This window comes from Mixophyes fleayi, chromosome 5 (genome assembly GCF_038048845.1).
Source record: "Mixophyes fleayi isolate aMixFle1 chromosome 5, aMixFle1.hap1, whole genome shotgun sequence".
Classification (NCBI taxonomy): domain Eukaryota; kingdom Metazoa; phylum Chordata; class Amphibia; order Anura; family Limnodynastidae; genus Mixophyes; species Mixophyes fleayi.
In genome coordinates this window covers 17,643,597-17,658,360 of record NC_134406.1, presented here as the reverse complement: position 1 = coordinate 17,658,360, position 14,764 = coordinate 17,643,597, and the positions used below count along the sequence as shown (strand labels likewise).

Below are 14,764 nucleotides of genomic sequence, written 5' to 3'. Positions count from 1 at the left end.
CACTTAAATATCTTATAGTAATCATTCAACATTCCTGCAAGTTGAAAAGCCAATGCTGGCAGTGACCTAATGTTCCTAATAATCCTAATTATCAAGTGTTCTAGCAGATTTCCATGATATGTCCACTAGAGGCGCTGTTTGCTTTCATTAATTTTATCTTGGATAAACTAGCAAATATGGCTGCTCTACTGCCTGTTAATAAATGCAAATAGTTAGAATAAAACATTTTTCTGTGTTGTTAAACTTAGCACATTTAGTAAAAAATAAATCTCGTCTTCTAAGATGTGTTTTTGCCTTTAAAGACACAGCATTGAAAAGTGCACTGACGAGAGAGTAGATGGGTTTTGTATAACCTTCAGTTTCTCAACCCCCCCACATTTTTAAAGAAGCCCCACCAAGTAATCTGATAAATCAATATGCACCTGTTTTTCTAAATCCATTGCCCACAATGCCACTGACCCCATATTGTAGCAGTCACATGGGCTACCAATGCCATACTTACCAACATAAAATAGATATTTGTATAATATATAAAGCAGTAGTCCCATGAAAGAAATGGATACGTACATCACTGCTATATGAAGAATCCTGGTAACTACCATTTTCCTTAGTTTGTTTCTACAGGCTGCTATTAATTATAAACCTGCAGGGTTTGCACAGTGTCATGTGACTATCATGGCATCCACAGTAGCATTATATAGTGAGCAGAGAGATTTTGAAATGTCTGTCTTGGTTTAAGTCGCTTTGTGCACTGTAAAATCCCCCCCCCCCTTCCAGCACATGACCTGCTGAGAGCCATGGGCCTGTGTTTGTATGACTGCCAGCCATACTGGCCTCCTCTCCAGAGATTTTGAAAAGGAGATAATGATTGTAGATGGACAGGTATCAAAAACACTTGCTTAAAAGGTACTTAACTTGCTATTTAAAGAAAAAAAGGCTACGTGAGTTGGTTGTTTTAATCTATAAAAAGAGGCTTTGTTTCCCTTTTCCTTTTTTATTTTGTTTCTAGTTGTGTTTGAGGGTTTTGAGTGGGGCGGGGGAAGGGGGTTGCCACCTTTTCAAAATTATAGTTAGTTACTGTCCTAATTTCAAATAACAATGGACTAATCACAAATGATGTTTCTACAATCCCTGTCATTTTATTTGCTGTCTCCAGTAAGTTTAATTAAGCGTTTCCTGTAAGGTCAGTTTCCGATGTATCATGGAACACTTAAATTGGAAAGATGCTGCGGAATGGTAGATTAATTGCCCTTTGTATTAAATGAAATAAGATTCCCAAATATGCAACATCAAGATATATAATTGCTTTTTCTCAATTGCCTACTCGCTGCAATGGAAAAGTGAAACAGGAAACACAGAAGTTAAGGACCACGGGTGTTAAATGTAGCGCATAACATGCATTTTGAACTTTATTTAATGAACCGAATGCTTAAAGCTATAAAGTAAATGCTCCGTTTAAAGAATTATGGTGAAACCGTAGAACATTACAATTCTAATTAATTTTGATCAGGAGCTTTGAAATCTCCCGTTTTACCACATACATTTTTATTAACGTGCACACGGATTATGCCTACACTGGAGGTAGCAGTATTGTGTATGCAGCCTATACATTCAATAGAAATCTGTTACCTCAGTGATGCCAGTGGTTATTAGTGGAGAGCTAGACTGCATATTCTTAAACACTGGTTCAAAATGGCTGCCTCTGGTGGGTAGGTGACAGGGGCAGGTTTACGTCAGTATGTTTTACTTTATTACTGTTAAGTCTTCGTGTAAGATGACCATGGCAGATAATAAATCTCAAAAGAACACAAAACTACACTGCTTTAGGTTATTTATTTTTAAATACCTGTCACCTATACACTGGAAGCAGCCATTTTATCAATACAACCTATTAAATCATAGGGACCAGTGTGTCAGGAAGCGCCCAGTGATACCACGTGGTTCATAGTTTGGGCAGCACGGTGGCTAAGTGGTTAGCACTTCTGCCTCACAGCACAGGGGTCATGAGTTCAATTCCCAACCATGGTCTAATCTGTGTGGAGTTTGTATATTTTTCCCATGTTTGCGTGGGTTTCCTCTGGGTGCTCCGGTTTCCTTACACACTCCAAAAATATACTAGTAGGTTAATTGGCTGCTAACAAATTGACCCTAGTGTGTGTGTGTGTGTGTGTTAGGGAATTTAGACTGTAAGTCCCAATGGGCCAGGGACTGATGTGAGTTCTCTGTACAGCACTGCGGAATTAGTGGCGCTATATATATATATTCTCTACTTAATTAAATATACTTGAGAGGATATAACTATAATCAAAAATGATCTCTGCATTGTGTGAAAGTAACTGCGGTGCTTTAAGGTGTCTGTTTACTTAGGAAATAGTTTATCAGATGATCACGGCTGCTGCCACATTCCTGAGAATGTTCGTACCACACTATAGGCAACTGATTTAGGTTGAGTAAATAAACTGCTCTATCAGCATAGTTTGTGAGACAGTTACAAAATAGTAAAAAAAAAGTACTTACACTGAGGTCATGGCAGCTCATCAACATTTCTGATTGAAAAAGTTGGACAGCATACTCCATATCCTGATTCACCAAGCCACACCCAGATTCATCCAACCGAGACCCATTTTGGGCGTTGCTGCCAGATGGCGAAAATCAGGACTTGTCTCCTCTTACAGTCATGGCGAGGAGCTCTCCTACACAGTTTAGTGCACATGGGAATGTTATACACAGAGACATGATCACTGAGTACCTCTTCATACAGTCACTGTGAGGAGCGCTGCTAAACAAAGTAATTAGGGGGTGTTATCATTATCATCAGTTATTTCTATAGCGCCACTAATTCTGCAGCGCTGTACAGAGAACTCATTCACATCAGTCCCTGTCCCATTGTGGCTTACAGTCTAAATTTCCTAACACACACACACACAGACTAGGGTCAATTTTGATAGCAGCCAATTAACCTACCAGTATGTTTTTGGAGTGTGGGAGGAAACCAGAGCACCCGGAGGAAACCCACGCAAACACAGGGAGAACATACAAACTCCAGTCAGATAAGGCTATGGTCGGGAATTGAACTCATGACCCCAGTGCTGTGAGGCAGAAGTGCTAACCACTGAGCCACCATGCTGCCCACACACAGAGACTTGGACACTGAGTACCTCTTCATACAGTCACTGTGAGGAGCACTGCTACACAAAGCTATTATGGGGTGGGGGTGTTATACACAGAGATATGATCACTGAGTACCCCTTCATACAGTCACTGTGAGGAGCACTGCTGCACAAAGCTATTAGGGGGTGTCATACACACACAGGAACACTGAATACGCCTTCATACAGTCACTGTGAGGAGTGCTGCTACACAAAGCAATTAGGGGGTTTTATACAATTTAACACATCATTGTACAGTAACTGTGAGGAGCACGTCTACACAATCTACGTCTACGGGACTTTTTTCATTCAATTTTGGTATAAGCTGGTGCTGGAAATTACAGGGCGGGGGGATATCTTATCTGTAAAACTCAAAAGTTCTAATCATTCTGGATAACAGATCCCGAACCTATACAACATTTCTTCTTCATTATATACTTTAATGTACTTAATTTGTAGATAGTATTAAATAAATTAAAAATAAGTATTATTAGTTACAAATTGAAACATGGGTGACCATTATTTTTATAAACAGGAATACATTTCTATAAATGTCCCAGAACGTCACCGCAGCTGTAAGTGGGATACACCAGTAAAACACCATTGTTCAAAGTACTATAAAATGTGGTCCAGACAGACTGGGAAGGTGAAATGTCTGTGATGCATTAAAAGGTTTTATCATGGAAGCGAATGATGATTTTTGAAGTCCTTTTCTCCCCCCTGTAACCAGTGGCACCCGTGTTGGGAAATGGAATGCTGCTGATAACGAAAATCACACTTAATAGAAATCCTGAGTGTCACACAGTACCGGTTGTAGTAACTAACTGGCTTCATATTAAACCTGCTGCAGAGAAGAGGATTAGAGCAGTGTTCTACTGCCATCTACAGCGATAAACATTGCATCTAGCATTTTATATCACAAGCAAATGCCTTCACTTCATTCCAAGCTCCCGCAAAATTATATTAATTTTTACTAAATACATAACTTGACAGTAAATCCGATTTTTAAAGTGTAATAGTGAGTTCCACTTTTTCTTTCTGTTGTTGAGAGGTTTAATGGAGGGAAATATAGTCTGACATGTAACGGGGGTCCCAGTGGGGACACTATTTTGATGGCTGTTTCAGAATTCGTCATGAAGTAAATGTCAAACTTGTCGAGTTTGCTGCTATGAAAATGATCCATGTCGCTCGGTCTATTTTCCTAGGGAAACAAACAGCTGTCTCATTGCTGTGTTCAGCCTTTGACGGGATATGTCATTTATCATGAGAAATGAATATCTGCCTATTAATAACCAAGTCCTGAAAAGACGGCATTGTTCAAATTGTTCCATTTTATACACATCACAAACCACAGCTGTGTATTTGCCAAATTCCAATATCACATTCGAACGAAATGATACTATATTATATATTTTATAGCCGATGGCTTATTCACATTGAGATTTCCCTCTATATAACGCGCAGTCACCTTATTCATAAAGTACCTACAAATCCAACACATCAAAAAGGCACCATTATAGTTTTTCATGAAGAATAAGTAGAGAAAGGGAGTCCAAACCATATCCCCAAATGATAATAGATGATTTGCAAGTTAATGCTGCTGTTTGCTGGTGATCAAATTACATTAAAGTTTTTTCTAAACTGTCTATTTGTGAGCTGGAGCCTCAGCTGACATTTATGAACTGAGTTTGAAAAGAGAGAGGTCTGAGCTCTCAAATCCCTCCCACTTTGCCCATTCACTATAGAACTTGTGGAAACAATGTTGCAATTCTGTATAGCTGAACATCTGTGGTGCAGTAGAGCAGTTAGGTTAAATGTTGACTTTTACCTCCCTTCCCTTATAGTATAATAGACCAGCATTCTTTAAATGGGGGCACTGAATTTTGAATTTTCCAGGCAATGGTGGAAACCCCACGGTTATGCACACTTGCCAACTCTCCCTGAATGTCAGGGAGACTCCCTGAAATAGGGGTGATCTCCCTCACTCCCTGAAGAGTCTGGCATTCTCCTTGATGCTGAGCCAGTACAAGACGTGGTTGGCTTCGCCATCTGTGGCATGATGACACAGTTCAGAAATTGTGTCCTATGTCCATGTATTGATGCCTATGGAGGTGGCCATTTTCATGGAGACCAATATTTAATCAAAGACTGACAGGTAAGACAACATGACTTCACTAATAGAGACAGAAATGTAAAAGACACTTCAGTCTCTAGAGATTTATTAGCTGCTTTTCTTTAAGCATAGTTGCATACTCTCCCGGAATGTCTGCATTTCTGGGAGACAATCGTTTAGGGGGCATGGCCAAAATGATGCAATTCGTTAAGCCCTGTGCCCACATGCCTACCTCCCCCGGGGTCTCCCTGAAGCCAACATGGAAAAGTTGGCAAGTATGCAGTTATGTTAGATGTAGTTAGAGAATTAAAAGGCTACCACGTGCTAGCCACATGCCCTTTAGTTCCTCTCCTGTTGATTTTGTAAGTTTTTGGTGCACTCACCATTCAAAAAGTGGTATATAATGGATTCGTTTCCACAGGACGGAGGAGCATAAGATGGTTGGAGAGGTCTCTAGCTGTCATATTAGGTGGGTTACTTGAAAAATCTTAACTATTGTCCTTTTGTTAATTTTTTAGATATAAACCTAAATGGGGATGTAAATATGACCTATACATGATAAAATTCAAGGGATAATGAACCAAAGTTAAATCAGGCAGCCCCCTAAGCACTTCCCCTCTGTACCCCCATAGTTTTCTTATTTGAAAAGTAGATACCACGTTATAGCCGTTTTAAAACTGAAATGAGCTCTTACATTTTTCCCCTAAAAGAGCTTGTATTCATTAAAGTTTTTCTCCTAATTGTTTATGAAGTGCTCCTATAAATCTTGTTGAAATTACCAGCAAGGAAAGAGGGAAGTGTCAGCCGCGCATCCTTGTATTCAGCGTGATTTATTGATCAGTCAGACTGATATTAATGTCTGCAACACTCTGTGAGTTGACCACTGACATTAACAAAGTTCCTTGTTTTACATAAGTCTTGCTGCTCTTGTTTTGGGGGAATTTGTGCTCCTTCAGTAATTACCGAGAAGATTGCAAAAATTAATTGCATGAGAATTTCTGGTTTAACCCTTCCGGTGGCTGAGCACGGTGCAAAATCCATATTTAAGGAACCATATACTGCAACTTCATTTATTTGAATAATGTGTAGTGCAGATGTATTTTTAGACAGGAAGAAGCTTTGTTTAAAAGCTGTCGCTTGGCTTTTTTTTTTTTGTAAGTTTTCCTCAATTTTGCCACAGGAACCAGTTAAGGTCATCTAGCAAGATGCTCACTGCGCGATTCCCCCAAGGCATATGCAATTTGCACCAATACAGAATGGTTATATGGTGGTTTCATGCAACGGGGAGGTCTAGGGGTATGAAATGCGCTCACAATGCAAAAATGATATCTTGGGTGAATAAGACACACTTAGAGGAAGTAGAAGGGGGTCACAGAGCCTTTTTCCCCCCAGCCTGGGAGATGGTGGGAACTAAGTTCAATGTAGCTTTTGTACCTTCCCAGGAGCACTTTATACAGGAAATTCCACATTAAGGAACATATAAACCAAGCAGACAAACCTGGCAGTTGTAATAGACAGTCCTAATGTTCCCCCACTCTCATGATTTCCATGAGGCATAATTAAGTATACCAAGTATTATTTTATGAGGGAAACAGAAACAGAAATAATTCTGACATAGTAATCGACCCCATAGTGTGAAATAATTAAATTAACTGTCAGTGAAAGGCCTGACAATTGGTGGAGGGTACAACGCCCAGCTAGTGATGTGTATGGGGTGGGGTACGTTATTCCGAGACCGACAACGAGGAGATAGGCAAAATAATTGCGATTCAATTAGCATAGACAGAGGACATTTCCAAACACACTGTAATAATGACTGCTATAAACTGCGAACATACTGAAAGGCGGCACTTAACTTTGAGATCACTGAAAAGAAGAAACATTAACATTTCTGAATTTAAAGTGACAATGGCAGGACCAGGCGCGTAACCCTAACCCTTAGCTTAAATTATCCAGTGGCCGGGTCCTGACCAGGGGCAAACGCAGGATTTGTAGAGGGGGGTTTCCACACCACGCCACCAGTGGGCGTGACCAGCATGCAGGGGGGCGTGGTTATAATCTTAGACAGTGCTTGGCTGCTCTCCAACTCTTCCTATCCCTATAATATACATGGGCAATGTTGCATGTACTACTGTTAGGTGCATGCAGCTCTCCCTTTTCAAGTAGAGCTGTGTGAAGTGGGAGCAGGGTCCAGCCACCTCAATTATACAGTGCCCCATGTTTGGAGGGGGGTTTCCAGGCACTAGGAAACCCCTCATCGGTTTGCCTATGCTGACATTGCCGCTTTAAATTCAGAAATCTCAGTGTTGCTCTCTTAAGTGACGTCAAAGTTAAGTGCTGCCTTTCAGTATGTTCACAATTTATATCAGTCAGCATTACAGTGGGTTCGGAAATGTCATCTGTCTATGTTAATGTACGTCTGCTTTTAAACCATGTGTATGCTATTGTAATCGGAATTGTTTTGTCTATATCCTCCTTGTCGATCTTAAATGTTTTGGAACAGCCAGTATCACCGGGGTGTTACAGTAGTCAGAGGCGTGTCCTGATTTGTCACTTTAAGGCAGGTGGGTGCTCTCTGCAAAAGATTAATGCAAGTTGTGGATGATACAAATGATACCTCAACATTTGCACTCTTCAGATACATTGTACTCTTTTTCTCCATATTTTCCTTTCCCAGAATATCACCCCACCGGCCCATGATCTGACGTCACTCCCTAAATAGCTCCAAAAGGTCCTACAGCAATTTATGATCATAGCCCCGCCAGTTGCTTGAGCTCTGAGCTGTAAGCCTGCGGCTCCCCTGATGGGCTAATGTTTACTATTTTAGACCTGACTGATCCTCAGATAACATATGGCTATACAAGTAATTGGAAAATTGGCACCACTGTCAAGAAAATATGCGAGATGGGACAAAAATCTGATGCGGCAGCACATGAACCATCTGCGGAGTGGAATTTATTGTTGTAGCGAATGATAAAGTAAAGGCATCTGGTTGCAAAACTGAAATCACTGTCATACTTCTCTCTTTGCTGTGATTTACACTCCTGGAAATATTACTACAAGATGAATGCACACAAATCAGAAACATGTTGATTTAAAATGACTTTGTCTTGAAACAATTGGATACAGTCGCGTATAATGTTTTGTTTTGGTTTTTTCTTCTTTCTAACTAACATTGCCGGATGCCAAAGAAACACAAAATAATTCCACTCTTGTTAGTGTCAGAATTGTATGATCCATTATGTGCGTTAAAGGAACGATTTAATCTTGTACATGTATTGGTTAACATGTAGGAGTTCACAGCTTGAGCCACAGATCGGTGATAGGTGATGCAGCAAACTTATTGTAATAAGAAATTGGTGGGGTGCGTCTTTTTGGGTTATGCCTGAGGCGAGGCTATGAGAAAAATCATTGGTTCCAGGTGTTTTTAATTCTGCTTGTGACAGAATGTCAAATTTAAAACAGTCAGGTCGTAACAACACATAGATTTCACAACTAAAGCTACACAGAGTTGTCAACATTTTCAAATTCATCCTGCCTTGCTGCATACATGACATTACGTCTGAGCCACTATCTTATGGTACAATCTCAGCAGGTCTTGGAGCACCCCCACCCCCCCCCCCCCCCCATCCTTTTCACTGAATTTGATTGTACTGTGCTTTTAATATTAAATACTCTTCTTCATAATGTGTATGGAGAAAAATAATTATTTATCGGTCAGTCGTAAAAAAAAAGAAATAATTGGGAAGTTTCCAGGGACAAATATTGGACTCCCTGGAAATACGCACTTGTGTCAGTATCGAAGGTGTTATTAGCATGTTTTGTTTCCCCAAAATGAGCGTGATGCCTAAGAATGGTTGTACCAAAAGCGTTCAGATATTTTCTGGGCGCGTCTATGGATCCGTTTACCGCAAAACAGACAGATATGTCCAATGACTGAGTGGCAGAATCACCTCTTGTCTGCCCAACTTTATTTAGAAAGTAAAAAAAATAAGAATAAGACGTCTGTATATATATATATGTATGTGTGTGTATATATATTTATGTGTATATATATATATATATATATATATATATATATATATATATATATATATATATAAAAGCCTAGCGGCGTGTGTTTGTGTGTGTGTGTGTGTGTGTGGGGAAAAAACTACAGGGTGACAGGGTGCTCAACCTGCAGCGCCACCTGCTGGGCGGAGTTATATACTAAACTGACCTACTAAATTCTTAGCATTATCTAATATATAAAAGCGTAGTGGCGTGTGTGTGTGTGTGTGTGTGGAAAAAACTATTTTCTCAGAAAGGACTCATCCAATTGACCTGAAATTTGGTATACTGACATTATTTGACAAAAAAATTATAATAGTGAAGTAAGTTAACTTCCATCATCCCCCCTTCCCCCCGTGGGAGGGGTAGTAAAGGCTAAATTTACGAGTTGAGGGCTCAAACTCATTTTCGTGAGGTAATTTTACCTCATGAACACACATGCGTAGTATACTTAACACAGTGAAGAAACCTTTTTAACACCTTAAGTAGCTTGATTTGACTAGAATGCATGAGTATCATGCACGGGTTAACTTGTATACACACACCCACACACACACAGGCATTTATATTGGTATGCAACTGGTATCATATATAATATGGTATATACCAAGCACGGGCTTCTTGCCCTGTAGCTGGTACCATATGTAATATGGGATATACCGAGCGCGGGCTTATTTTTTTCTCTGTTCCTTATTTAAAAGTGTTTGGACAACTGGGGTGCTTGTTGCAGAGGCAATGCCAAATCTTTCTTTTACTATTGGGAAACCAACATCAGGAAGTCTTGTAAACACTTCTTTCTGTATTTAACATCAAACACTAAATTGCAGTTGTCCTTAAATACACATCATTGCAACAATCACGTATTTACAGTGTTGGACATAGAGGTGTATACGGTGGAATGCCATACCACCACTTCTCTTACTGTCTTCATTGTAAAACAATCAAATTCCATTCACTTACATTCTCCATACCGCCACTTCTAAATTTCCACTTCGACCACTGCATATTTACATAAAATAATTTCACTATCTTAACTGGGTCTATTGGAAGATGAACGCACAGGAATAAGTAACTATCACCTCCCACCCGCAATCACAGGCCTGTCTTGCGTCACGTTCTTGCCCAGTTTCGGTGGGGTATACCCCATACCTGTATTCATCACGTGGTAATATTACTTACAAGCTTTCTCTCCTTCCACTCCAGTGCAAATCTCTTCACACCAGTTATGTGTAACTCTATAGTTACATGTGTTTCGTTGTTTCATTATCAGTCTGTTATTCATCTACTATTTAACAGTCATTTACAATATCTCAGTCTTGCTTTACTTCGTTAACTCATTAAACTTTTATTTTCTAATGGGGTAGGGTGATTGTTAATCAGTCTCTGTGTTATAAATTCTGCTACAATTACGAATCCATGTTTGTGTGTCATATCATTGACAATGCTCACTACGGAACACTCCCTATGCATTCTGGATCCTTGACATTAAAGAACTTCCTATGCATAACTAATATTATTAGTACCAACATTTTTTCCCCACAATATTTAAAGGTTAAAAAAAAAAAAGTTGCTGGGATCATCAGTCTAATAGATCTAGTCTAGCTAATATTATTTTAGTCTCATATCATTGTTTTTCCTTTGTATGTGGCTCACGGCTTAAAATAACATTTACCTAACAACATAAGCTGCTACTTATACCTGTTGTCTGTGCTGGAGTGGAGGGAGCCATTTTGTGGGTTGAGCGAACATGAGATAGCAACCTATCAATTCATTATGAACCAGTGACATCACTGAGCCACTTTTTGCTCTAGTAAAGTAATTGGTTCCTAGTAAATTGATGGATTTTGTGGACTCCGCCCACAAAATGGAGACCTCCATTCTGTGTCAGGGACAAGTGCTCCTTAGAATGCAGGTGGTGCAATATGATTTCACTGACAACATTCTCTCTCGCTGTTTCTAAGAATCATTTCACTTTTTAAACTATTTGAAAAATAGAAAAATAAATCTACCTGCCCTAATCCGTTAACATGTTTATCTTCTTAAAACTTATGCTTTTTTTATATTTATTTTACAGGAAGATGAAAGTGAAAAGACAGAGGCAGAAGCGCAACAACAGCTAGGCACCGAAACGGCGTGAAAAAAAACATTGACGCCAGGTTTAAGAATTAAACGAGTTTTGAAAAACATTACATTGCATTATAACCCACAGATTACTGTAAGCACAGGCATTTATTAATAAAAGGAATAACAAATTGAGGGGGAAAAACAACTTTCGATGCAAACATTTCTGCCGGATATAAGTGCAAGAAATTTTTCATGAATGAACCGAAAAATTATTTTCACGTTTCTGCTGACATCACTGGAGTTTATAACATGTTTGGATCACCGGGATCTCATCTCAGTCATGTTTGTGACTCGGCGTGGACAACCTGTGGCTGCCCAGCTCTTGTTGAAGCACTGCATGCTGGGACGTCAGTTTCACAATTGCTAGAAAGCCACATGTTGTCTACCTGAGAAAGTTTTGTAAATGCAAAAAACTATTATTGTGGGTTTTTCATTTCCTTTTGATTTAAATCCCCTCCGATATATGATGTGAGCCGGTATGTAATAACTTTATATAGTGAGTTATATTAGTTGCTAGTCTAAGTTTACGTTCAGGTTAACGACATTGCATGGTTATATAATGTCATGTATTGTATGCATGCTGCTTATTTTGTAGTCAATGATGTTTTTGTTTAAACTGTACCTTTTTGTAGTAATATTTCTGTTTCATATGATTGTACATTATGAACCAGTTTAAGCCAAAACAAGAATTATACAATAAATAATACTTTTCTTTACATTTCCTTCTATAAGGCTGCAATTATATTTTGTGTTTTGATTGAACCAACACAGAAAATGTAGGTGATCGGTTTGATCATTATCTATCCGGCTGGTTACAGAGTCAGTCATTTTTGGGCGTATTTAAAAGAAAAAAAATCTGTGTTATTTGCATTTACTCTCAGCAATCAGATGCTTCCATTTTTAAACTGGACTTAAACATTACAGAATGTAATAATTTGCTACGGGTTCCACACATTTGTGTATAGCACTGTTAGTAGGTAAACCCATTCAGTACGGTTTACCAAAGTCCCTAGTAGTGTTGAGTGATCATGGTAGTCACCTACATTTTGTACAAAACATGTTACTAACCACACAAGGCAAACTGTATTCACAGCACCAAGAGCCAGCACAGATTAAATGTAGATCTGTATGCTTTCTGAATGACTGAATCTAGGAAATACAAGGATCCTGCTTCCAGCAACTCTTAGGGGTATATTTACTAATCTGCGGCTTTGAAAAAGTAGAGGTGTTGCCTATAGCAACCAATCAGATTCTAGCTGTAAATTTGTAAAATGTACTAAATAAATGGTAACTAGAATCTGATTGGTTGCTATAGGCAACATCTCCAATTTTTCAAACCTGCAGTTTAATAAATATACCTCTTAGTCCTGATTTAATAGATCTACTTTGGGACACATTTTATTCAGAATATATTTGCCCGTTAAGAAGCGCAGTGCTGTTAAGGTTGCGATCTTCCTGTTTTATTAAGTCGATAGTCTGGATTTACAGGTCTAGAAAACTGGGCACTATGGGCCTGAAGGACAGTAAGGCAAAAAAAGGAGTAACTTTTCTCCTGGACAAAACCATGTTACAATGTAAGGGGTGTAAATTAGTTTATTATTTTGCACATGAGATAAATACTGGCTGTTTTTTCATATAGCACAAAAATACTTCATAGCTTTATATTTACACTGAAACATAAAGTTGATCTAGAGCATGCCCTACCCCAACAATAAATCTGTCCTCGCATTTTAAATTTACCTCCCCCTCCAATGTAACAATGGTTTTCCCCAGGTGCAAAGTTACTTCTTTTTTTTTTCTTTACTTTCCTTAATGACTCAGGCCCCCTATATTTTAATTTCATAAGTAGCACACATTATGAGATGTAGTTGAGCACAGAGAGTAATGTCAGTGAGTGGCTTTTGGGAAGCAGTTATACAAACAACTGTCACGGAGCAGCTAGGAGGAACAACTGCACAACCAACATTCATTAAGGGACTAGGGAGGGCTGCTACATAATCAGACATCACACTTGTGGCAATGTAGTGTGTGTGTGATGGCACAGGGCTTGTGGTCGGGGGTTTGTGCCTACACAGTCATAAGCCAATGAGTGACTAGCAGGTGTGAATATATAACCAACAGTCAGTATGTGACCAGGGGGTGTGACTATATAACCAACAGTCAGTATGTGACCAAGGGGTGCGGCTATATAACCAACAGTCAGTATGTGACCAGGGGGTGTGACTATATAACCAACAGTCAGTATGTGACTAGGGGGTGTCACTATATAGCCAACAGACAGTATGTGACCAAGGGGTGCGGCTATATAACCAACAGTCAGTATGTGACCAGGGGGTGTGACTATATAACCAATAGTCAGTATGTGACCAGGGGGTGCGGCTATATAACCAACAGTCAGTATGTAACCAGGGTGTGTGTCGATATAACCAACAGTCAGTATGTGACCAGGGGGTGCGGCTATATAACCCAACAGTCTGTATGTGACCAGGGGGTGTGACTAACCAACAGTCTGTATGTGACCAGAGGGTGTGACTATATAACCAACAGTCAGTATGTGACTAGGGGGTGTCACTATATAGCCAACAGACAGTATGTGACCAAGGGGTGCGGCTATATAACCAACAGTCAGTATGTGACCAGGGGGTGTGACTATATAACCAATAGTCAGTATGTGACCAAGGGGTGCGGCTATATAACCAACAGTCAGTATGTGACCAGGGTGTATGTCTATATAACCAACAGTCAGTATGTGACCAGGGGGTGCGGCTATATAACCCAACAGTCTGCAATCTATATTACTACGTTCACTGTTTCTGCAGTCCAAAAAATAGGAACTGCAATCTATATTACTACGTTCACTGTTTCTGCATTTCCCAAAAATAGGAACTGCAATCTATATTATTACGTTCACTGTTTCTGCATTTCCAAAAAATAGGAACTGCAATCTATATTACTACGTTCACTGTTTCTGCATTTCCAAAAAATAGGATCTGCAATCTATATTACTACGATCACTGTTTAAGCAGTCCAAAAAATAGGAACTGCAATCTATATTACTACGTTCACTGTTTCTGCAGTCCAAAAAATAGGAACTGCAATCAATATTACTACGTTCACTGTTTCTGCAGTCCCAAAGTGTGTGTGGTTTAGGGGTACGCTCTCTTGTGCTGCATATAATGGAGAACAAAAATTTGGAGGATAAAGTAGGGAAAGATCAAGACCCACTTCCTCCAAATGCTGAAGCTGCTGCCACTAGTCATGACATAGATGATGAAATGCCATCAACAACATCTGCCAAGGGCAATGCCCAATCTCCTAGTAGAGGGCA

At 39.4% G+C, this 14,764-nt stretch overlaps 1 protein-coding gene across 2 annotated transcripts in view; it reads left to right on the top strand.

Moving 5' to 3' along the window:
• The window catches only part of PHF14 (PHD finger protein 14), a 167,671-nt gene extending 155,519 nt beyond the window's left edge, over positions 1-12,152 (top strand). For both annotated transcript variants that reach the window (XM_075211746.1, XM_075211745.1), the window contains exon 19: positions 11,387-12,152. In XM_075211746.1, coding sequence (XP_075067847.1) covers positions 11,387-11,449 — 63 coding nt within the window. In that variant the 3' untranslated portion in view covers positions 11,450-12,152. The remainder of the gene's footprint in view (positions 1-11,386) is intronic.
• Positions 12,153-14,764: the final 2,612 nt, after the last annotated feature.